Here is a 23,954-nt window from a genome sequence, read left to right as displayed (position 1 = left end):
CAGAACTGCACCTGTTTGTTAAGCCAAGGAAATAGATGTAAAAAAATTACAATAAAACTTTCTTCCCATGTTCGGTTAGAAAACTGCAATATTACTGTCACTGTTAAAATGTCTGAGTTGAGCCAAAGAAATGCCATGAAATGAAATTAATACTTTCTCTCTTATTTGCAGGAGGATTTTCCCCTCCGCCCCCACAGTTCCAAGCTCCACAGTACCAACCTTCCCAATTCCAAGCTCCCCAGTACCAACAAACACAGTTCCAAGCTCCTATGTCACAGCCTTCCTCCATGATGATGCAACAACAACATCAACAGTCGCAACCGAGACAAATTATTGCAAATAATATTAATGCACAAAGATAAGTTTAGCTTAGTTAACTGGGGTAGATAACAATAAATGCATCCTTTATTTGTCATTATAAAACTTTTAAGTGGGATGGAGTAAACTGTGGACATATTTTTATCATCAGTGGTAGTTGGAGGGTGTGTGGATGTGGAAGTGGGAGGGTCTGTTGCTCCACCCTCCAGACGACATGTATCTGTAGAGCAAAGACAATATTAATAAGAAGATAGTCATTATTTGTTCCCTGTTGTTGTGACTGTCAGTAATATAGTTGCTCTGCCCTGTTGTTGGAAGGTTGATGTTCAAAGTTGTTCTTCTTCATAAAAAGTATGAACACTGCATATTTAGAAATTGAGCAACCAAGTGTTTCATGATGCAGCATGTACAGAAGAGTGAATGTGCAACTTTACTCACTGAATTAGAGCCGACATCTTTTTTTTTTTTTTCTTGAATCTGAAGTGTCTGGGGGATTATTGTGGATGAAGTTAAGTTCTCTGATCATGGAACTGCTTCTGGGAGCCTAGAAATAAAATTCATACATCAAACTGAAAGTGGCCAGAAAGGAACTGGAGTGTACTATTAGTTCACCTCACTTATAATTTCTTTGTCACTTCTGCTCGAAGTATTCCATTCCTAAAGGACAGACCGGTGTTTTAATGCGTTTTTATCTAGGTAAAAAGTATAAACATGATGTCATTGCTATTCAAAAGTCACACCAACTACCTAACTCTTGTTTGAGAAATATATTGCGTAATTACCCAGGCCCATTTAAAATAGACTAGTAAAGCAATTTTGATTGTTGCATAAAATAGTGGCATGTCAGTACTCCGTTAAATAGCTGTTTGTAGCAATGATGGGAGCATCATCTTCGAGAGGGTACCAGTATTCCCGAGACATCAGGAAATGTCAGATTTATCATAGAACTTGATCACATCTTTTGTCTGCAGTGATTTACCCGGCAGATTCTAATACTGTATTTAATTTGCCACAAGTAGATATTTTGCCGTTGATGATCTTCAGGCTGGCACCTCTCACATTTGTTATTCAACTCTTCCAGCATTTTTCTTACTTTAGTTCCTGTGCCGTGCCCTCCACACTATGCCCAGTCTTAGTAGTGAATTCAGCCGTGATGTTCATAGATTGGAGGTTTAGATATGTCGATCAAAAGAGACAGTCACAGGATTCAAAACTAAGGTTTGCACCACTGAATTAATGGTAAATTTCAGAGTACAGTACTGTAGAGTAGAGTAGTCTATACCTCTACCTGTAGTTAGCATAAAACAACATCCAAAGGGCTTTTTTTTTATAAAATAGATAAATTATTTTTCTTCTTAGAATACCAGAAAAGTGAATGTTACTGTATCGGTAATTTACTGTATATATCTCAGCAATGATTCATAGCTCAAGGTATCTTTTAAAAAAAATAAACACAACTTTCATTTAAAGTCATCCGCCTAAAATAATGTGGTTTCTTGTCATTTGAGACAATGACAGAACTAACCTTCATACTTAACCATCTTTGTCCATTGTAGGTGTTTGTGAGTTTTAAGGTAACATTTAAGTATTTTTTAAAAATCTTTTATGCTGTGCATTAGATCTTTTGCACCATTCTCATTATGAGGCATGTGTTACCGGATTTTGTGTCTGTATAGTCTTTTGTTGCCGTCTCTCATTTTGCAGTGTTGCTTTGGCTTAGAAGAACATGATAACTAGTGTGGTTTTCAGAATGGTTTTTCAGCTTGAATTGTATTGGTTTTGGACAGGACAAAAATTTCAGTCAAAGTAATTGTATTCAAGTTGAAAGTTCAATTTGATACCCAGTTACAATAAATTGCGTTTTGAAACTCTGTTGTGAATTTAGGCAGACACACCTCAGCGGTATGTTTAATTAGTATTGTACATATGGTTGAGTAAATAAAGCAGTCTTTAACTCTTTGTGAATTGTAAAGCACTGGTCTTTCTTCCTTATATTTCAAGCATATTGCATGTGATTTCAATTTGGGTACAGCACTGTAATTGGATAAAAAAATGTAGAAACAAAGATACTCCCTTATTTTAGATATTTATATTTGTATTTGACTAATTTTATATTGATCAACTCTTAAAATTTTTATTAGAAAAATATCACTTTACACCTTAACTGAGTTTTTCCAAATTCTAGGTTATCTGAATTGTTTTGCATACAAGCCATGAACATTTGATGAAATTAAATTTAATTACATGTTATTGTGAAGTTATCCACACTTGTAAACATATTACACTGCAAGGCATAGTAATTCACAGCAATCCAACTGAAATTTCGGTCTGCACTATAATATTTGAATAGTTAATCAGAAATCAGACTATACCCAAGTTGCACATTTGGTTCACAACATTTTTCACATTCTTGTGAACACATTTTAAATTCCTTCAGTCTAGTACAGTATGGTAATCTAAAGAGACTTTGTACTTTGGGTACTTGGAAAGAATGCTAATGTTTGTTACCTGTATGTTCATAATTTGTTTTTTTGCATTTTAAGGTACATAAGTTATTGTAAAGTGAATAGATCAAGAAAGTCAGTTGGTACTTGTTCTCTGTAAGGGTAGTTTTAGATACAGTAATTTGTAATGGAGAAATGTAGAATTTAAACTATTGAAGTTACATGTATAGTTTAGAAAGAGTAAAAAGATTGGTATAAATTTTATAAGAGGTGTTTTTCCATTGGTAAATTTACTGATTGAATGTATTGATGAGCTTCCTTTGAGATATCCAGGAGGAAAGTAAGTTGACGTACACTAAATTTTTACAGAACTGTGTACAGTACAGTAGTTTAGTGCAGTCCTTTTTTTACATTCTTACGGTATTATTGTATACAGTCAGATGCGTATCTGAAAAATAGTTTACAGTTGTTCAGAAGGCTGTGGTTTGAAACTTTATTTTTAAGAGGGTGCTTTTGAAAACTGGCATTTTTTATAACTTGTTCTGTATACCATGGCAACTTTTACAACATTGAAAATCAGAAACCATCATAAATCGTAAATTGCAAACAATTATTTTTTGAAAATTGTTAAGGTTTATTTTATTAGGATTGAGGTAAGGTTTTCAAAATATTGAAACTGATTGATGGTTCAAGGTTCATGAGAAAGGGCAAATAGTTAGAGCATTTGACAGCTGTGAGAGCATTGGAGATTTCCTGGTGTTTTAAGATTAAAAGCTACCAGAAGTTAAGAACTAAATTAAATTGTAAACTATTCAACCTTGCAAGTACAGTTGTGAAATGGCTATGTAAACCAACAAAGTATCCTGCATATGAATGTAAGTGTGACTCAATATTTAAGATGATTTGATTCCATTTATGCTGTCTTACCCTTTTGTATGTGTACATTTACATTTGACTCTTGCTAATTTAATGTTGGTAATAAGCAAACAGTTTTCCTAAGTTAAATGCCAAATGCTAGTAGATGTATTTATGTATGATGTTTTCATGCTATTTTGTATCATATTTTGTGAAAGTTAAGAACAAAAGCAAACTCATAACTGAAAAATTAGAATGTTTAGGATGAGTATTATTGCTAACTTGTCATGTAACATCGTATTGAGATGGCAAGGGCCTACATTTCCAAAGAAGAAGGAGAATATAGGTATTACAACACTCATTGTTTTTAGCCTTAAATTCTTCAGTATTAAGAACATGATGCTTCGGTAGAATAACTGCATTTTTATGTGAAAACTCATAATGTAACTTGCTGGTGTCTTGTACTTAAAAAAAATATCTACAATTCTGTATACAAGAAAACCCTGTGTTAGGCAAGATAACTAAAAACTGTTGACTTTGTAGCTCTTGTTTTATATTTTACAGTGGTGTACATTGAATTATAAGTGAAGACATGGAGGTTTCTTAAGAAAATATTTCTGATGGTGTCAAGCATATATGTTTTTTGCCCCTAACTCATTTTTTATCGTACCTATATTTCCCTTTTCCCTTGGTAAATGTGTTGTTAATTTCATAAAATATTAAGACAGATAAAATTCATTGTTAAAAAGCATACTGTCTTAGGGATGGTGAAGGCTGAAGATGGTTTTTTGTATGTACAATACATCATCACAATAAAATGTTCATAATCAGCTTTTCCCTGTATGGGTTAGATGTGAAACAAATGTCCCCTGCTCTTTCAGCCTGAACTCCCCATCAGGTCTAGGTTTTCATGTATCCTCTCTCCATGTTTTCTTGTGCCTTCTTACAGGCCCTCATCCTGCTACTTCCATATCTATTGCATTCATGACCAACTGTTCTTCAGCCTTTGTCTGAGAGAGAGATTGGTCTTTTTTCCATCCTCTTGATACCACATCTCTCCACCAATTTCACGTTTGCAGTACAATCTTTCCACCGTACTCCAGCCGTGAATTTTAATATTCTGTGGTTACATCTTAACAAAATCTATTGTAATTTTTATTGCCCACGGGAATGGTGCATAGAACAGCACTGTACAGGTCTTATGGGCTCATTGTTAGTCTTTGCTCTCTCTACTAATGAGACATTTTTATTTACCAGCAGCCTAGCTTTCTCTCCATTTCATTTGAGCTGCAGTCAGTTATTCTTTCTTACTGCCCTATAAAATCATTCTTCACAGTCCAGTGTGTCCCCAAAGTTAATGCTTTACTTCTTCTAGACCTGCCCATCTATCACAACAGGGTTTTCAACTCCTCTCTTGTATTTCTTGTAAGTATACTACAAGTATATTTTGTAATCTTGATAACATCTTGTGACTACATTTGGTACACAGTACAGAGTTCATCCCTATACTTTTTCCACAACCACTTCATGACTACTTTTCTTTTGCTTCCTTTCAGTCACCCCAAGCTTTGTTTCAGTTGACACTGATATTCAATCTCTCCATGCGACTCTTTTACCTTTTAAACAGTTCCATGACCTATTCCTCTGATTCTGCTGTGAGCCACCTATGTGCACAGTATATATTTATACATAATAGTGAGGCTAATATCACTGTTACTGTAACACCAAAATTCATGTGTTTTTTAATTGACAAAACATTAAGTGTGGCTCAGTCTGTTGCTGCTTCGAAATTCCTATGAATATGTTGCTAGTATACCATCCTCAATAAGGCATTTCGTGCAGAACAATAGTGGCAGCCAAGTTTGCAATATTGTAAATGTTATGGAAAACAAGAGATCAGTACTTTCTGGAAACATTAATGGTCAGTAAAGATGCTATTTTTCAGTCTTCTACCAAAAAAGTTTGTGTAACTACATTGACTTATCATGATTCTAGATAGTTTTTCAAGTACTTTAATTAATCCATATTTTATTAAATGACCCATTTTTTTTCTAGGTGTAGTCCAAAGGAACTGGGAACTGTACTGTATTAGGCATGTGTATATATGGTGTCTAAATTTATGGTAGGAGTCAAGAGAAGAAAAATACATTGTTGCAATGGCATTTTTGTTCATAGGTTATTAGGATCTGAAGCCTAAGAAAACTTTTTTTTATTATTATTCTCATATTGAGTACCGTTTTTAAGGAATTAAGTGTATGTAAGTTAAGAAACACAGGTTCCAGTGAAGTGTCAAGGTTTTACTTTTGCTTAAAAAGATAATGTTCCCTCAGCAGCTACACAGTTGCCCAAATACTGTACTTGTATAAGGAAGGATACCAATGTTATACAGTAATTGTCTTTTCATTTGAATTAGGTATGCAGTGTCCTTGCAAAGTGAATTGAATGCTGTGGTGTTCAAGAGTATGGACAATTTTACGAAAATTGTTGTACTAAGCCATATTTAATGGAATGTCAAAATTTTAAATGTTTCTTGTGGGATGAATCATATAGTCACTTCTTGTAATTTTTATTTTAAAAAATAGTTTTGTTCATAGTTTTAGATTTCAAGGTTCAAATAAAAAATAAGTTGAAAATGTCTAAAGCTACAGTACTTGTGTAACATTACCCTAACTTTTTGCCCCTTTTTTTGTGAAATTGGTATTTGTATTATGTTATTTTTCATTATAATTTAGGGTAGAGTTATGATCAGTTCTCTCTTCACTCTTTATTAATCTTATTTGTAAGGTGAAGGTAAAAACTAATCGTTGTGGGTAGTTAAGTGGAGGCTGGAATTGTTGGCTTCCTCATATTTCAGGAGGAGGAGTTGACAGTATTAGAATACAGAATAGTATTCATCTCACTCATCTAGAAGTGATGGAGTTAGGATTACTATGTCATTAGTTTCTATTGAATTTGTAATTATGTACGTATTACATATTGTTGGCAAGGTCGAGATATTGTACAAAAGCAATGCTACAAAATATATACATATTTCATGTAAAAACTCAGGAGTAAAATGCCATGCTTAGTATGAGGGCCTTAAACTGTTAGTTTTCAGTGCAGAATCAGACGTCTACCTCACAGATGATTCTGTTTCAATGCAGAGTTACCTCTGATTTTTTTCAGTCTCAAATACAGTGTTGCTTTATTAAAATCAGAATATTTCTAAGTTCTAAGTAAACGTAGCCGGAACAGGCTGAATGCTGAACCTGTGAGCAGTTATGCAAGCCACTGTAGGAAATGGCTGGGTTTATGGTATGGTGTCCATATGAATGTGAATTAAGTTTAATTTTATTTATTACCAAGTGTTAAGTTGATCTCTAGCTTTTAATGTATTATTTATATCAACAGTACAAGAATTTGTTCTAATTGTCAGCTGCTGAAGTCAGGTTTAGCATTGATTGTTTACAGTTAAGGTCTCGTATTGCTTGTATCCACCAAAAACTCTTGAGGGAAAAAAAGGAATATCTTCAAATATGCTGCAGTTTATTTTGTGTAAATAGATGTATGATAGGTTACAATAATAAGAATAGAGCTAAATACTAACTTACAATTTTATTTCTCACAGACTACTTTTGAAAGTAGTTGCGTAAGAAACATACCCAGTTTAAGATATTCATTTTCGAATATCATCTGTACATTGTTGACAATTCACATACCTGTTTGCACCTGAGATCACTTCACTTAGACTTACACTAACACAATGCAATCAGATTCAACTGGGAAAACTGCAAATATTTGTATTGTTCAAATAGGCTGTCAAGGGAATTTGCTTTTGCATGTTATTAATGGCTGATTTAGGCAATTCCATATTGACAGATGAAAAAAATCGTTTTGCTCAATGTTGAAATAAATTTACCAAATAAATGACACTACCTACTTGAATTATAATAGCATTCAGCTTTTAAGTGAATGAGCCCCAGGTGTCTTATGTGGGAAACACTTGTAATAGGCTTGATTTCCCCAATACTTCCACAGCCAACAGTCATCTTATGAGCTAAAGTAAATTTGTAGTTATTGTATGTTTTAGAACTTTGTTCATGACTCATTTCTTCAACAATGACTGGAGTTAAATGTGACGTGTCCAGTCAGTGCCACTTGGTATTCCTCCCTGGAAGTGCTCATCTGAGTGGAATATTTGTCAACTGTGTATCATAGATTTCATTTAATTAAACATGATGTAAAATTCAAGCTTTTTGATTTGGCCCTGCATGAAGACTGTTCTTACGGATATACAAACCAATCCCACTTGCTGTAAGCCAGCACTTTTTCTTTGGCTGATCATCAAGTTGAGGTTTTTCACCTTTTTTATTTATGTATATTGTTTCTGTTTTTTGTTTGGGATGGATTAGAAGAAAATTGAAACATGAAAATGGTGAAGGATCCTAGTGGATGCTTGACCACTTAATTGTCCTTGGCACTAGAGTAATCAGTTCTGTTTTTCTGCAGGGTTAGGTCATGCAAGGAGTATGCTAGTTAGTCTCAGCAGTGGAGAGGTTTAGCAGCAGCAAAATTAAGCCAAAAATGCTCGCTGGATCTTCAGGGAGGGATTACTCCACCTCTGATACCACCAAAACTTTTCAGTTTCTTCCTCCTGGTCCAAGGGAGTTATTAGATAGAGGTTAGGTTGCAAACATATGTTCCCACACTGAGCCAACCCAGGTACGTATGCCAAGCTCTCTCTCCCCATCTAAGACTGCAGGCCATGTTCATCATTCACTACTGCCTTCCTATGTTTCATTGGTAGCTTTGCTGGAGTACTTACAGATGTATGTCTCTTGGTTTTCAGAGCAACCTGCCTTTCACTGCCATTGCAACTATCTCGCTTGTGGAGATGCCCCATGGTATGGAGTACTGGCCATACATGATGATACTACCTGCCCTCAACATGTCTTACTATAGCTGTGGAAAGTAAGATTCATGGATGGATTAAGGTTTAGAAATGCTTGCATATCTCCTTCCTCATTAAGCCTTTCCACACTGTCATCGTCTGCCCTTTCTCCCTTCTGTAAGAAGAAGAAAGAAATCTCTAAAGCCCACTTACAAAAATGTAAGTCTGTTGGTCTTGGAATGAGCTCCTTCCTTAGTTGAGAGTTGGCGAGAGAGTTTGCTCACCTGCAGGTAGGATGTCTTTTTAAACGCATCAAGAAGGTGGGGTGCACACCTGGGGACCTCTTCATCAGTATCTTGGGAATACAAGCAGTGCAAATAACTGCAACAAACTGTCAGCAAGAGGAGGAGGACTGTCTTCTCTTCACTTCTGCTAGTTGATGCTGCAGATGCAGAAGTAGAGGGTTTGCCCTGCTGTTCAGCTATCAGCAAAGGGACATTATGGCTAGAAGGAATATTTTGGCAGACCACCATGAGTAGTTAAGCTATGACAAATTAGTCCCTACTTACTAGTGTGGGGATGATGTTGTTAGTTTTTTTTTTTTTTTTATGAATTCCAGTGATAACCTTTTTGGCAACAGTTAATGAGCTCCTGCTGTTTTGCTTTCGTGTTCCAGATCCCTTGGACTGCCTTGGAGGCTGCTTTCCAGAAGTCCCTGAACCAATCTGCTCATCTCTCTGCGTGTTCCTCTTATTCGTCTGATTTACTGGGTGATCAACCTAGTGTTTGTCCCTCCAGGTCTCAGATAACCCTGTATGTAGCTCCTCATTGGCCCCATGCCAAGTGGTATCCCAGTCTGCTGACTCTTCTGGTCATGGCACCCAAAAATTCTCTCTTGCTCAACAGCTTGTATTGTCTCCAAGTTCCTCTCAAACAAAACAGCATCTTGCCCAAGGTACTCGGATGGCATAAAGCTGAAGTTTGAATTGTGAGCTGCTGGCTCTCTCTTTCTTCCTCTGCAAGACGGCAGCTGGGCTGAGAACGTTGAATTTGCCACAATCAAAGTAGACTTCACTGTCAGACATCCCATCTTGGAGTTTTGGACTCTTAAGGTGTCACTTCCTCCTCCACTCCTCTTTAACTAGGGGTGGGGGGTAAATATCATTTGAAATCCATCAATTTAAGATTGACCTTAAATCAAATCAGAATATTTTATTATGAATCCAACTTCAGCCACCCCACATGCTGTAGTCTCTGATGCTGAGGGAAAAGTGCTGGCTTATGTTCATTATATGTCACATATCGTTCCAGCAAAAACCACTGCCATTATAAGTACAGAAAAAAGCAAAGTTCAATATAACCCAAAAGTTTGGAGAATAATGAAAGTCACCAAATAGCACCATCTTGTCCATTCCCAAAATATAATTTTTCAACATTTGCAGTCCCAAAACAAAATGCCGAAACATAATTTTAAATGTATGATAAAACAATTACCTTCACAATACATAAGTGGGCGAGCCACATTCCTCAGAGATATCTTTGATATAAATTTCACAAAATTACCTGTTTTCATAATTGTCGAATTTTAAATTTCAAGAACTATAAAACTCACTTATTTTTCTTTGCAGCAGGGGCAGATCTGCTCTGTGCTTCATGAGAAACTGGCCTTCAAAGTGGAAGACTGGAATTTCAAAACCATATAACCGCAACCATTTCTCATTTTGTGGTTCTGTAATATCAACCTTCTCCAGGGTAAACTGCTCTTTTAGTGGTTCTAAGACCTGAAAAGTGTAATTAAGAGTAATCATGCAAAAAAAAAATTATGAAAACTACAGAATGTAAAATTTGAATTCTTACAAAAATTCTATAAGAGAAATGACAAGCTTTCAGCATTATACAATGACATTTTGATAAAATTTTAACACCAAATCCAAATATAATGGCTGTTTTATCTATCCTTACTTGCAAACATTGCGAAAATATCCCTAATATGTTACAAGTCTTAACTGTCATGGTTTATAATTATCTTACAGTTCCACATGTGCAACAAAGTTTGGAGAGGATTTCACTAATTCACTGTTACAACTGGATCAATTTCCAATCTGTTTAGATTAGGATTCATGTAACTGCACACAGTACTGATTGACTGATTTATGAAAATAAGGCTATAAAACCAAGCACTGGGGCACCTTCAGCTAGTGAAGAGCAGGGAGGCTGGAACAGTTGGACAGCACGATAGAAGAAAGGAAGCCAACTGGAGGTAAAGTAAAAAGCTAAAAAGTGGGTACAGCTACAGGCTGAAGGGAAGATGCAAACCACCTTTGGTAATGACTACAGTGCACCACTTGAGATAGACTGACAGCAAGACTGACAGCACAGTAAAATTTTAATGGTCAAAAAGCCCTTGATAGCTATTGTACCTCATTCCTCCATTTCTGAAGCAAAACTGTATAACCTCTCAAATTATTGAATATATGCTTACATATATAGCAGAAAAACTAAATTAGATATTTCACATAGGAAAAAAAAATTACTAAATGTCATTTACTGTTACTCAAGTTTCATTATTATAAATAACACTAACTTGAAGATCAAGTATTGCATAATCAAAATATAATACTGTAATCATATAACTGAAGTCAACATCTTTCGAGACCAATTTCATGCTTACGACATTGCATTAATTTAGTTGACGGTTGGACTAAAAACAATATTTTTCCTCTGAATTCTTGTCACTACTATATGATCTTACTACTCTTGCACATGTACTACAATGCATTATCACCAACTTCCAACAATTTCTTACATGTTAAGTACATTACTCTGATAATCAGTAATAGAAAATGAAAAGAGAGATTCTTGTCAAATCTTTGGTGTACTCTCTCTCCTATATTTTATAGTAAATGTTGAATGGAGCCACAAAATTATTGCCATTACTGCACATAGCTCAGGTCTGAGGATGAATGGAAAATAGATGCTGGACCGAAGTTAGAACAATTAAGGATGACAGAAAGTGTTACATGCCTTAATGAAAAGGCACACAATCCTGTTTAACCAAAAATTTACCGAAATCGTTCTTGGAGAAAAGAGAAAGACTGAAAAAGGCAAAGTATAAGCCACTTTACGTGTATTCCTTAAGGAGTTCTGTGAAGGGCTTGTAAAGAAGAATTACAAGAAAAAAAAGACAGCAAAATTCAGAAACCTGTTGATTTGGGAAACTTTGTACAAATGTCATTCTGACTGGAAGCCTCTTTGGTGTTCAAGAAACCAAGAAATTTGAACTCCCTGTGGACCCTACAAGAAGGAAATAGGAACTGAACACCCTGTAAACTTTATAAGTAGTACATAAGGAACAAAATACCTAGGAGACCTTACAAGAATATAAATAAGGTAACAAATACTCAATGGACCTTAAAAGATAATGATAAAGAACTGAACACCCTGTGGACCTTTTATTTTTTTTAATAAAAATAAAAAGGAACCATAAGATAGAAAATTCAGAGGTTGTCCAGTTAAGGCAGCTAGAAATGCTCAAGACTAGACCTCTTCAGTCTAAGACAAATGACAAAATTGTCATTAAAAGTTCTATTACCAGTTACAAAAATTATCTCTGGTAAGACAAATATTTTACTTCTTAATATCAACAAAATGAAGAATTGAAATGATTTGCATACTAGCTCACTTGACTGCATGACAGGAGTGAGATGCTCAGAAGCCCAACCACTGATTAACTTGAAACGGGAAGAAAAGAAAACAAAATATCTCCGTTCCTGAGATTGGGATGTGAGCAACATGAGGTGCCACAAGTTCATTTCTTTTAAAACCAGTTTACCTTAGAATTAGAGATGTCTGATCAGCACACTGTTTTCATCCTGTAGTGAATTTAAATAATTTCAAAATTATTTTTACTGCAGTAAATTATATTTCCTGAAATTACAGAACATAAAAATGAAACCTACCTCAAGTGCAACATCGCAGAGTGGACATGGGTCTTTTGTGAATAGGGTCAGCTTTGGTTTACTTGAGCTCTTCTCATGCTTCCTGTTGTAAATAACTGCACTGAGCACAGACTCAAAGTGAAACATTTCACTTATCAGAAACTTGACATATAATTAATCTCTAATCAAATAAATATGCCACACATTAAAGACAGCAACAAAGTATTTTTGAAAAGCTTAAATTAGATAAAATAATTTGAATCACAATAGTTTACCCTTAAAGAAAAAATAACACTTCTTTCAAGTCACAATGAATAAGGAAGAAATTTAATAAACATATAACCTACATTATGGCTTCAGATTTTTTGTGGAAACTAACTATTCATTCACTTATTCAGGCAACCTCATCTCATTATAAAATGGAGGTTTGGATATTTGCAAAAACAATGAAGGTCTAAAAGCAGTATTTTGGATCATCAATTACAAACATCACTGTAATGTATTGCAAAACTGTTTCAAATAGGTTCCATTCATTGTATGGTAGTCTGAAACCACAGAATCACAGCTTGTGATACTCATAAGGCAAGCCAGTAGGACTTGTTCTCGACTGAGGTGAAAAATTGCAGCAAGCTAGGCCAAAATAATTCGACTGCTAAATAGTGCCAAACCAAGGGCAATGACTAAACCCACATCATGATGGAGGCTGAAGATATGTTGCACAGAACATTTAGTTGTCCACATTATTATTTATGAATTACCATCATTGGGCAAAACCTATCTCTCTCATAGGGCTAGCCTATAAGAGTAAAGTAATCAAATTTAAAGTCCCTTCAAAATTTGAAAACTGGATAAATTGAGAATGATGAAGACATACAGAACCTCCGTAACTGATTTTTTCCAAAACCTTACTTTTAATGCTTACTGAAGTCTAGACATTCACATAGATGTGCATAATTGTATCCAAAGACAGTCTCTGTTAGTTAACAAAGACTAATTGACACCTTTACTGAAGCCTTCTATAGTAATACTACTATCTAGCCATGGAACAGTTACTGTCATAAAAAAAAATGTAAAACGCAGAATCGAGTAAAACAGACCAATGGGTGGAAATCTCTATGGATCACTGATCAAGCAGAGGTGGACTACAGCCCCTTAAAGCATGTAGAGGACAGAATCTGGACTTGGCCTGATAAAACGGGAAAGATGAAGTACGAAACAAACCTAATCCAATTTAACAAATACAATAGCATCCACAAATTGCTTATTTATGCTTCCTTCTTGGTACCTTTTCCTTTTTTGACTTTTATGCATTATCCCCTCAAGAACACAAATGTCAAGGGTCTGTTCTATGCAGATTTTGCATGGATCCCTCATTCACAGTGAATACCTCTGATCCTATGGATGATCACAACACAAGGGAGCCATTCTCAAGAGGATGACGTGAAAAGTATGGCTCATTCTTAAATACCATTCTCTTCTTTGAGTTACAGCATCACAAATGTGTTCAACAAATTAAAATTGGAAAAATGTACACAGAAAATGAAGGAATCATTTATCTAATGTACAATGGTAAAAGCAGGGTTCACAAGGTCAAACTGTAAATCATATGTACTAATAAATACATAATACTGCTACATGTGTTGAGGGATTATACTATTTGCTACACTAGAAAACACAAGGGAAGCTAAACTACCGTAAGTAGAAGGCTATCTGCATAGTTAGTGCTATGTTTACCTAATACAGTACCAGTTGTCTTAATTAGTGACTACTTGAATAAAACAATAAAAGTACTGGGTGCACTGAGACAGATCCTCAAACTACACAAGAAACACAAGTATTCCAGTGCAAAATGCATAACACTCAAGGTATGCAAAACCTATTTTTAAATGTATTAAATTCACTTTTCTGTGGACAGTCCAGATAATTCTCCAAATACACTGTGTTACAAACACTAAATGATGTACTGGTTGTTGAAAATATGTATACTGTAGTTTGTAGGAGATATTAAAAAATTATAAATTCCACAATTGGGATTAATAAATTCATGAATCGTATTAATAGGTAATAGGCATTCTTTTTTAAATGTTCAAACCATAATTTCTTAATCATGCATCAAAGAAAGCATAATTTAACATGACCAAAGGAGTATACTGTACTTATTAAACATCTTGAGGTTAAATAAAGATCTGTTACAAAAATAATTTATTTTCCAAAACTACCAGCAAAGTTCTACTGCCTGGGCAACACATCAGTAAACAGAGGACAGACACTTCCCTTATACTGAATAAAGGTCTGAATTGTGTTACAAATACTGAAAAAATTGAATTAGTTTTCTTATCCAATCTCCCGAGTCTTCATTCATGTATGTTATCTACATTCTTTACAATTACAGATCTACACTTTTAACCATGATATAATAAACAATGAAAGTTAGTGCTTCACAACTTCTGTTACCATCATTAACCATGGCTAATTAACTTTAGTATTAAAACCTACAACAACCCATTACATTGCCTCATACATCACAATCATCTACTGAAAAACTCATACTGAAGTCCCCTACATTTTCAAAACAGTGGTTGACACAAATAATACATTTGTCCTACACTCACAATGTAAAATAACTAATTTAGACCCTACATTAACCAAATTCTTCCAATCACTCCTTTAGACAATCTAACATAATACTTCACTTCTGCACCTCAGTACCCTAAGTAATGTTACTGTGATTTAACAAATTATGTATGGGGAACTTACAACTTTTCAATCATAATGGCTGATGCACCACCACCTCCGTTGCAAATTGAAGCCACACCTTTCTCACCTGGCTTCAAAGCATGGGCTAAATGCACTACAATTCTTGCTCCTGACATTCTGTAGAAGAAAAACAGAAATTTTCAGAATTTTAAAGATCTGTATCAGCAATGAAATCTTATTAATGTCTACCTGAATCACAAACCAAATGTGTTTTCAATTTCCCAATACTCTTTATAAAAAAATGTTCAAGGCTTCAGCCATTGATTCACTGAAAAATAAAGTAACCAAAATATATAGCCAACATTAAAACAAACCAAGAACTGATACATGATTTGAGTTTCGATCCACAAAATGATTATGTAATAATGTAGAACACCAAGAGTCTTAAGAGTTCCACAACATGAAAATAAAAAATTTAGCTTTTAAAAATAAATTTGATTTTACTTGTGCTATTTGGAACATACTGTATGCAGTGCTCTAATTTGCTGTAGCAAAACCTAACACAAAGGCCTCTTCAGTAGGATTTTTTCTCTGTTTAGAAAACAAAATTTGTTACAGATTACACAGATGCAAGATGAATAAAACATAATAATCACTTTACACCCAAGAGAGAAAGTAACACCCAACAAACAAACCACAAAGTTCTCAGGCCTAATATTTGCTACACACCTGACCTGGCGCACTCACATTATTATCAGTGGTTTGAGCAGACCACTGAGCAAGGTTGGCCAGTGAGCTCACTTAGCATGCATAAAAAGCAAACGTAAAGATGGCTTGAATCTAATAAACTACCTATATCATATAACCTGGGGTGGTGACTAACACCACTGTTGCTATATATTATTGACATACAACAAATGTCAAACACCCTGTACATAGATCAGCACCCGAATCTACATAAAAGAACTTGGAGTCTTATTAATAATGAGGGACTTGTAATCTGCACTGATGCTGTTAAACTGTCCCCAAAATAAAACCTTTATAGTTACATACTGAAGAATTAAGAATCTACACCGGCATTTTTTAATTGTCTCCAAATAAAGCCTCACCAGTGAAATGCAGTAAGCCCCCACTGTCCCTGCAGTTAAATGCACTGAGCCTCCACTGTCTCTGCAACATGACCTGATAACTATGCCAAGTGCAATAAAAATACAGGCAAGTCCCACAAAAAGATCAGACATCTTCGTAAGTAATTGTCCCTACCCTTCCCAATTATGACTATTTGAATTAATCAATCAATCACCATTAGGAACAGAATTCATGCAAAACTATAACTTTCCCCTTACACTATTCGAATTTACCACCCAGTATTATTTATCCGAACTTTCCCAGTACTATTTATCTGAACTTTATACAGTACTTATCTTCCTGAAGATCATAAATTAACAAACAGCCTAATACTGTATAAATAATGCAAAGATTCACACTCAGCAATTTATACTGATGTCTCAAAATCTCTATCAGGGATAGGATATGTTGCTATGTCATCTAATAGCAATTTGACTCCCTCAACCAAACAACACCTGTCTCAATCTCCTTGCCAAAGTAAGTTAAGTATATCTCACTTTAACCAGACCACTGAGCTGATTAACAGCTCTCCTAGGGCTGGCCCGAAGGATTAGATTTATTTTATGTGGCTATGAACCAACTGGTTACCTAGCAACGGGACCTACAGCTTATTGTGGAATCCGAACCACACTATGAAGAGAAACGAATTTCTATCACCAGAAATAAACTCCTCTAATTCTTCATTGGTCGGTCGGAGAGTCGAATGCTAGGCCAACAGCGTGCTAGCCGAGAGCTCTACCTACCCCTCCAGTGAAGAGCTTCTTGCCAAAGTATGTGATAAGCACTTGGTATTCTTGTTTTTGTAACCTATGTACAGTACTTCTCATTGGAAAAGGGCAGAAAACATTTCAAGTTGGACAGCAAGATGGAAAATAGCACAAAAGGAATGGAAGAAAAATACAAGTCAGAAACAAATGCTGCTATAACCTTCAAGAAGGCTGCACAGAACCTTTAGTTACTATCTACAGTATGCCACATAAGACACACTGCATGCAGTAAACCAGCTGCAGTGACATATTCATCAAACTTGTGGTCTCTACATTTACAAAATAAAATGCTCACCCAATGGGATGTCCTAAGGACACAGCTCCTCCATGAATGTTGACTTTAGTTGGGTCAAGGTTGCACATCTTGATGTTTGCTAATACAACAACAGAAAATGCTTCATTCACTTCCCACATTGCAACATCCTCAGCCTTAACACCTGTCATCTCCAACAACTGTAAAAAAAAAAAAAAACATAAATCTGACTTAAAATGGAAGTAATTTTAAGTTCTGCATTGGTAAAATAATTAATCATACTGAATAATTCAGAATACAGTATACAAAAAGACCTAAAAAAGTTTAAATTATAAAAAGGTTGCAACCTATTGAAACAAACTGAAAACATATCCCAAACTACACATTAGAGAAAGACAATTAATCACTAAATTGGGCACCAGCTTTGGAAAGACCTCATAAATCACTACAGTATATCCATTTACAAACATTGTTTTAAGATTCTGAAATCTACTCCACAGTTTTTTCCCAGCACAAATTCATTCTTGGACAAGAATGGTAATGAGAACAAAACTATAATATCATGCAAAAAACCCAACAAATTTAAATGGTTTAAGCAGAATAATAATATAATAAAGGATTGTCTACCTATTTTCACAATGAGGAAATAATTGAAGACCATGTTAATGAGAAAAGATCAACTTTAAAGTATTAAATTTGGTTTTATAATAACGTTACAGTAAAATCACAGGTTATAGCTCTATTCTTATCAAGTATAACACACTTTCACTCTGTTTTCATAAAAATCAAAAACTTTTATACCCAAAAACATAAAAAAAAAAATTACATGTAACATAATTATTCTGAAATAAGATCATTCAAACATGTGTGAAACTCTTACCTTTGGAGTGGCTAAGGCAGGAGCAATAGGGAAGTCAATGGGATCAGTAGCAGCATCACAGAAACCAACCACTCGTGCAAGAGGTTTCACACCATGCCTTGCAGCTGCTGCAGCAGTCATCAGTACACATGCTGCTGCTCCATCATTTAGGGTTGAGGCATTGCCGGCAGTAACGGTTCCTCCCTCTCGCTAGATATTGGAAGTTAGAAAATCAAAATGCTAATACTTCTCTGACATATGAATAAAAGTGCAATCTAAATGCTAACTCCATCACAGATTTTCAAAGCCACACATCTGGGGAAGAACTCTTATTTTAACATGATTAAAAATCAAATTATTATATGAATGCAAAATCAATTTGACTTTGTCATACAATGTACAAGGTTTACGTAGAAATATGCAAATTATTTAGTATCTTTTAGCAGTAAAAATTTCTTGGAAAGACATCAAAATAATTAACAACCCATTATGTATACATTACCTGAAATACTGTGGCAAGCTTCTTGAATTTTTCATAGTTAACTTTCTTGTATTCTTCATCTTCGGTAATCACAGTATTAGGCTTGCCCCTTTTCCCAGGAATGGTCACTTCAACTATTTCATCTTTAATTGCTCCACTAGCCCATGCTTCTGCTGATCTTTTATAACTTGAAAGTCCTGGAAGGCAAAAACAGCACAAAATGGAAAGATCAGTGAACTGAAATACTAAGAGGCAATTAATGGCTAATAAATTTATGAACAAGAACTTAAGCAAAACACTAACTAAATGTTGTCTTGGGCATTAATGTCAAAAGGTAATATTAAAACAACAAGGATGACGACAATTAGAGGTTTCAATACAAAATATGCTTAATTCAAGTACACTGCTGATACTAACCATATTCATCTTGCTCATCACGCGATATACTCAATTTCTTGGCAGTGTTTTCACCACAGTTACCCATGTGAAATTTGTTATAAACGTCTGTTAAACCATCAAACACGATACCATCCTAGATTTGAAAAAAATGGCAAAATAAATTACTGTAGCTGTTTTGATATAATCATTACCAAAACAATGAAACTAAGTGCACAGATAAGAGGCAAAATATACTGTATCATCTAATACTGTACAAGAGACAATATTCTTAAATACTGCTGATAATACAACCACCTACTACACATGAATGTTAAACATATACAAGAAATGGCTCACCATAAGTTGAACACCACCATAGGGAGAGTCACCACGTTTCATGTAAAAAGGGACATTTGACATGCTCTCCATCCCACCTGCTACCATCACCTCCTGAGACCCACACATCAGGGACTGTGATGCCATCATGATGGACTTCATTCCTGAGGCACATACCTGAGCAAATGGGAGCACATTAAATGAAGATTACTGAAAAAAAATGCAAATACCATCGATATTTCATATGAAATGATGCATTTGGTGTTTTGGTGCAGAGTAATCCAAAGTTTCAGGTGCAAAATAATCTCTGGTTTAGTGATAAACTAAAATAAATCATCAAAAGAGTGTTAGCCTTGAATTTGGAATATGCTCTTTGGACACTGGTGTGAGGACAGATGTTTAAGGAACCACAGGCTCCATGTCATACATAATAGTTGTAGTTGAGATGGCAAATTTTCCTTAGGCTATTACCACTAAATAATCTTATTTCCTCCTGTTAAACCAGAATAATTCTGAAAAGCTGTTTGTTTTCTTAATGATGATCATTATTAACAATTTTTTCATAAATGCAAAACTTTTTATTGTACAATAAGACAAACCTGCCACTGATCCTTAACTTACTTTATTGATTGTTGTACAAGGTGTTGATTTGTCAAGGCCAGCAAAGAGAGTAGCTTGCCTTGTAGGAGCCTGACCAGCAGCTGCCTGACATACATTTCCCATGTAAACCTGGAAAAAGTTAATGCTCAAGTATAAATTCCATCTTCACTCACACACAATAGTATTTATTTGCAGCTACTTGCCTGTCCATAGATCAAGATCACAAATCTTGGAAATCTACAACAAAATCAAAGCCTTTTAACTCAAATTAACAACTTTAAAAATGGACTGGAAAAGCCTAACCAAAACTGCTTCATACTAAGACGCTATCTTTTATTGTATAGTACAGTATGAAAACAATTTTAACTTCACATAATTTGGATTTTTTTTTTTTTACCTACCTCCTGGACAGCAAGAGGATCTACTGCTGCTCGTTCAACAGCTGCCTTGATTGCTATGGCACCCAACTCCGGTGCACGCAATGATGCTAATGAAGATCTGAAAAAATAATGATGGTACTATACTGTATACAGAAAGCAGGCCAGCAAAGGAAGCTATACTGTATAGGGCAAAAAAATAAATAAATAAATAAAGAAAAGAGAAATGCATTTTACCACCTACATAATGAAGAAGGCAATCTACAGGGCAAATTTCACCATGGATTTTGACATAATACAAAATAACACTGAAAATGGCAAGCAAAATACGTTTCAAACAAACTAGACAGCATGAACAACCTGACTACAGAGCATACACTATCTAAAAAGCTAACCTGCTTTGCTCAAGCAGAGATTGTTAACCTGTATACCTTTTAATCTCAAATTTATAAGTTGCATATCTTCTTTGAATTCCGCACTACTATACTTACTTATAACTTTGAAAATGGCCCAAAATATTTTTCAATCAAGATTTTCAAGTGATGTAAGCTGTTTAACCTACAAGATTAAATTTGTCTTGACCAAATACTGTACACTTTTTGCTATATTACTTTGACTCTGAAATGTTCTGTTCATTGACCAAAATGTAAAGTTTACTCACTTGGCACCAAGTCTACATAGCCTACATACACCATACTAAAAAATTTGCATTGTGATATATAGTAATTTTTTCTGAGGGGAGGGTGAAGAGATGAAGTACTATATAATATGTACTAAAATTTCAGCTATTGTGTATTGTTATTCACTTCTTACCTGAAAGAACCCATTGGGGTTCGAACTGCACTGGCTATGACAACATCGTTCAGGCCACCAACACTATAGTAGCGCACAGAAGGACGGCCCAGCTATAAAAAAATTCCAGCATATACTGTATACAGTAAGGATCTGTTCACTGATATTTGTTTTACAGTGGTTTTAAAATAAAATGGTCTTGATAAATACAATCATTTAGAATACTGTTGGAATATTATAAATTAGCCCAAAACTTCCCCAGGTTTTACTGTTTGATACAAAGTTAACACTTTTGCGGAAAATACTGTAACATGTACCACATCGTACAAAACTGCACAATATTTTCGACTAAAAAATACTGAATTTTCAGGTAGAAAATACAAAATGAATAAAATGACCATGATATATTCTAACACCCCCAAGATGGCCTCCTTCATTAAGTTATGATTCTGATTAAGGCAAGGTTTTCTGAACGCCTGGCCATAAGTACAGGTAACACCCAAAAATCTTAACAGGCTATACTGGTTTTTTTTATCCTAATGAAAAACTAGGTTAGATATGAATCAGAAAAGCAAGATTTTCCTTGGATCATCAATGACGGATCACGATGCAAGACAGCTGGCATGGAACTAAGCTTAGTTGCTATGTCATGGTAACAAAAATAGCACTTTTTTTTCCAGCTATTAGGGCCTACTTCAGTATCAGTCTAACTAGCCTAGGCTAATAACCTAACAACATCACACGTGAGGGCAGGATAACCTAGCCTAGGCCCACTGGGCAGCTTTCCAAATGACTCCTTGATCCTTCATTCTACAAATAGGCCCAGGGCCTAAACCCTACATAAATAGGCTAATGATCTGAAAGCGATGTTTCTTATATAACAAGACTAGGGGTAAGTGCAGAATGAAGGGAATAGGCTAAGTTCCACTGACAAAAACAAACCTAGCCTTTCCTAGAATGCCATGTCCTGACCTAACTGGGCCTTACCTTCCTAACCTTACTCAAGGGCATCGTACCCTGACCTGGCTGGGGGACCTCCCAAGTAACACTAGGCATATACATCGGAGACAAGACTAATCTTCCTTTCGGAGGTAGTCCCGTCATTCTGCAAACTACCCAAGACTAACAGGCATGCATTTAGAGGTATTTCTAAGTAAGAGCTCTGCACGGAGTAAGCTATTATCTTGGAAATTAAATTTTCCTATACCGTACTTTTAGTATTGCTGATGACGGTGGTGGTGTTTTTATGTTGGTCAATTATTATGGTAATTCTATGTATTAGCTCCGTGCCTGTTTTTACCTTTTCAACTAGTTTTTTCTACACTTTTAGGGGTTCTGATACTGGCGGTACATCTGTTTGTTGTCGGCCAAATGGAATGTCCCTTTGCCGTGTTTAGTACTGGCCTGGGGGGATTGGGTACCCATTCGTTAACAAGTTATTGCACTTGCCGGACGGGATGTGAACTGTTCGAAACAGACGTGGCTGTGCTCTGTCTTGTGAAGATCGCGTATGGAAACCCCTTGTTGGATGGACTTCAGGGGTTAATTACAGGTTAATTAGACTCGAGCGCCAAAAATTAAAGGTAAATTCATAATTAGCAACCAAAAAACTGTAGAAAAAGTTAAGTTAGAAGGCAGTCGCCGCCGCGGAGCTACTATACAGTTCTACCATTAATATTAACCTCATCTCTATCCAGCATGGTTGGGGACCCTTTGGAAACATGGGTTTTGGGAGCACTGGGAGGTATACCAACCCATCACAATGTTGTTATGGAACGGTTCCGTGCATTCGCAAGTCGTCACAGAGCCATAGCCTATGTTTAAGAAGGGATTGGCTAAGGAGACCTATCATAAAAGAAACTATACTAACGTAACGTACCATAACCCTACCTAAACTAGCTGGCCGTGCAACTTAGCCGGGGGCTCGGACCCCTGCCGGCGAAGGAAATTCCACTTTTTACCAAAAGCTCCCCTATAACAATGCGCATCCATGGTAGCATTCCAGGATGGCCACAATACAAAAACATATCAGTTCTGATGTTAATTACAGGTTAGTTACAGTCGACCGACAAAAAATAACGTAAATTGTTAATAAGCAACCAAAATACCAGCCTATACGAAAAGTCAATTATCCAAGGTAATACCCGATGCTGAGCAACCCCACATTTCTACCCAAGTAAGAAAGCATGTTGATTGTTTTCATTACCCCATACCATTTGCTAAACATAATCACGTTAAATAGCCTATCGTTTGCCTACTTGCTAATAGCAAATAGGCCTAAACAGGACTGCCGGTTTGAGCTAGTTTATTACGAGTCTAAGAACCATTAAAATGAATGATAACGAAGCATTTCTCTATGGAAACACTTCTAACAATCCACACAACATTAAAAATACTAATGTCAAGGTACATATGAGAAAGATATCCAATTTACCTTCGAGATAATCCTGGAACGCATCATCTTGTACACGATCAGCTGAGTTACGTTGTTGCTAATGTAAAGAAGCTCGTACGGCAACCCAAAGGAAACATTACTAAAAGGAGTTCGCTGAAATTCTTTTAGGGTTATTTCGTTATTTTATGGCTATATTATTTTGAAATATAAATTTTGAGAAGTAATATTATATACTTATTTTTAATTTTTCTCGTATTAATTCATAAATCAACGTGGATAAGGAATATATGCATTTCAATCAATATAATCTAAGTGCAAGTTTGACCTAAGCAGACGAATGTTATTGTTGTGGAATACTACTTCAGGTAATCTTGCTCTTGGTGAACATTGCTCAGGTTTTTTAGGACTTACTCGACCAGTTTTTTTTTTTTTTTTTTTTAATTCATAAAAGTTATATAACGAGACC

At 35.4% G+C, this 23,954-nt stretch overlaps 2 protein-coding genes across 3 annotated transcripts in view; one reads left to right on the top strand and one right to left on the bottom strand.

The window, feature by feature from the left end:
• LOC136840093 (UBA-like domain-containing protein 2-B) overlaps positions 1 to 7,847 on the top strand; it is a 161,461-nt gene extending 153,614 nt beyond the window's left edge. The window contains exon 5 of the mRNA XM_067106480.1: positions 172 to 7,847. Coding sequence (XP_066962581.1) covers positions 172 to 362 — 191 coding nt within the window. The 3' untranslated portion in view covers positions 363 to 7,847. The remainder of the gene's footprint in view (positions 1 to 171) is intronic.
• Acat1 (Acetyl-CoA acetyltransferase 1) lies at positions 7,126 to 23,667 on the bottom strand. 2 transcript variants are annotated; one of them, XM_067106478.1, is made up of 12 exons: positions 23,528 to 23,667; positions 21,115 to 21,206; positions 20,326 to 20,422; positions 19,946 to 20,053; positions 19,346 to 19,501; positions 19,028 to 19,142; positions 18,632 to 18,807; positions 18,151 to 18,339; positions 17,313 to 17,470; positions 15,183 to 15,299; positions 12,447 to 12,528; positions 7,126 to 10,268 (listed from the first exon to the last, which is right to left on the bottom strand). In XM_067106478.1, the coding sequence occupies exons 1-12, from the start codon at positions 23,552 to 23,554 to the stop codon at positions 10,080 to 10,082; spliced, it is 1,506 nt and encodes a 501-aa protein (XP_066962579.1). In that variant the 5' UTR covers positions 23,555 to 23,667; the 3' UTR covers positions 7,126 to 10,079. The 2 variants fall into 2 exon arrangements, with proteins under 2 accessions (XP_066962579.1, XP_066962580.1); XM_067106479.1 differs by lacking the exon at positions 12,447 to 12,528.
• Positions 23,668 to 23,954: the final 287 nt, after the last annotated feature.

This window comes from Macrobrachium rosenbergii, chromosome 7, assembly GCF_040412425.1.
Source record: "Macrobrachium rosenbergii isolate ZJJX-2024 chromosome 7, ASM4041242v1, whole genome shotgun sequence".
Classification (NCBI taxonomy): domain Eukaryota; kingdom Metazoa; phylum Arthropoda; class Malacostraca; order Decapoda; family Palaemonidae; genus Macrobrachium; species Macrobrachium rosenbergii.
The sequence above is the reverse complement of the archived record's forward strand: the minus strand, read 5'-3'. Positions and strand labels throughout refer to the sequence as shown.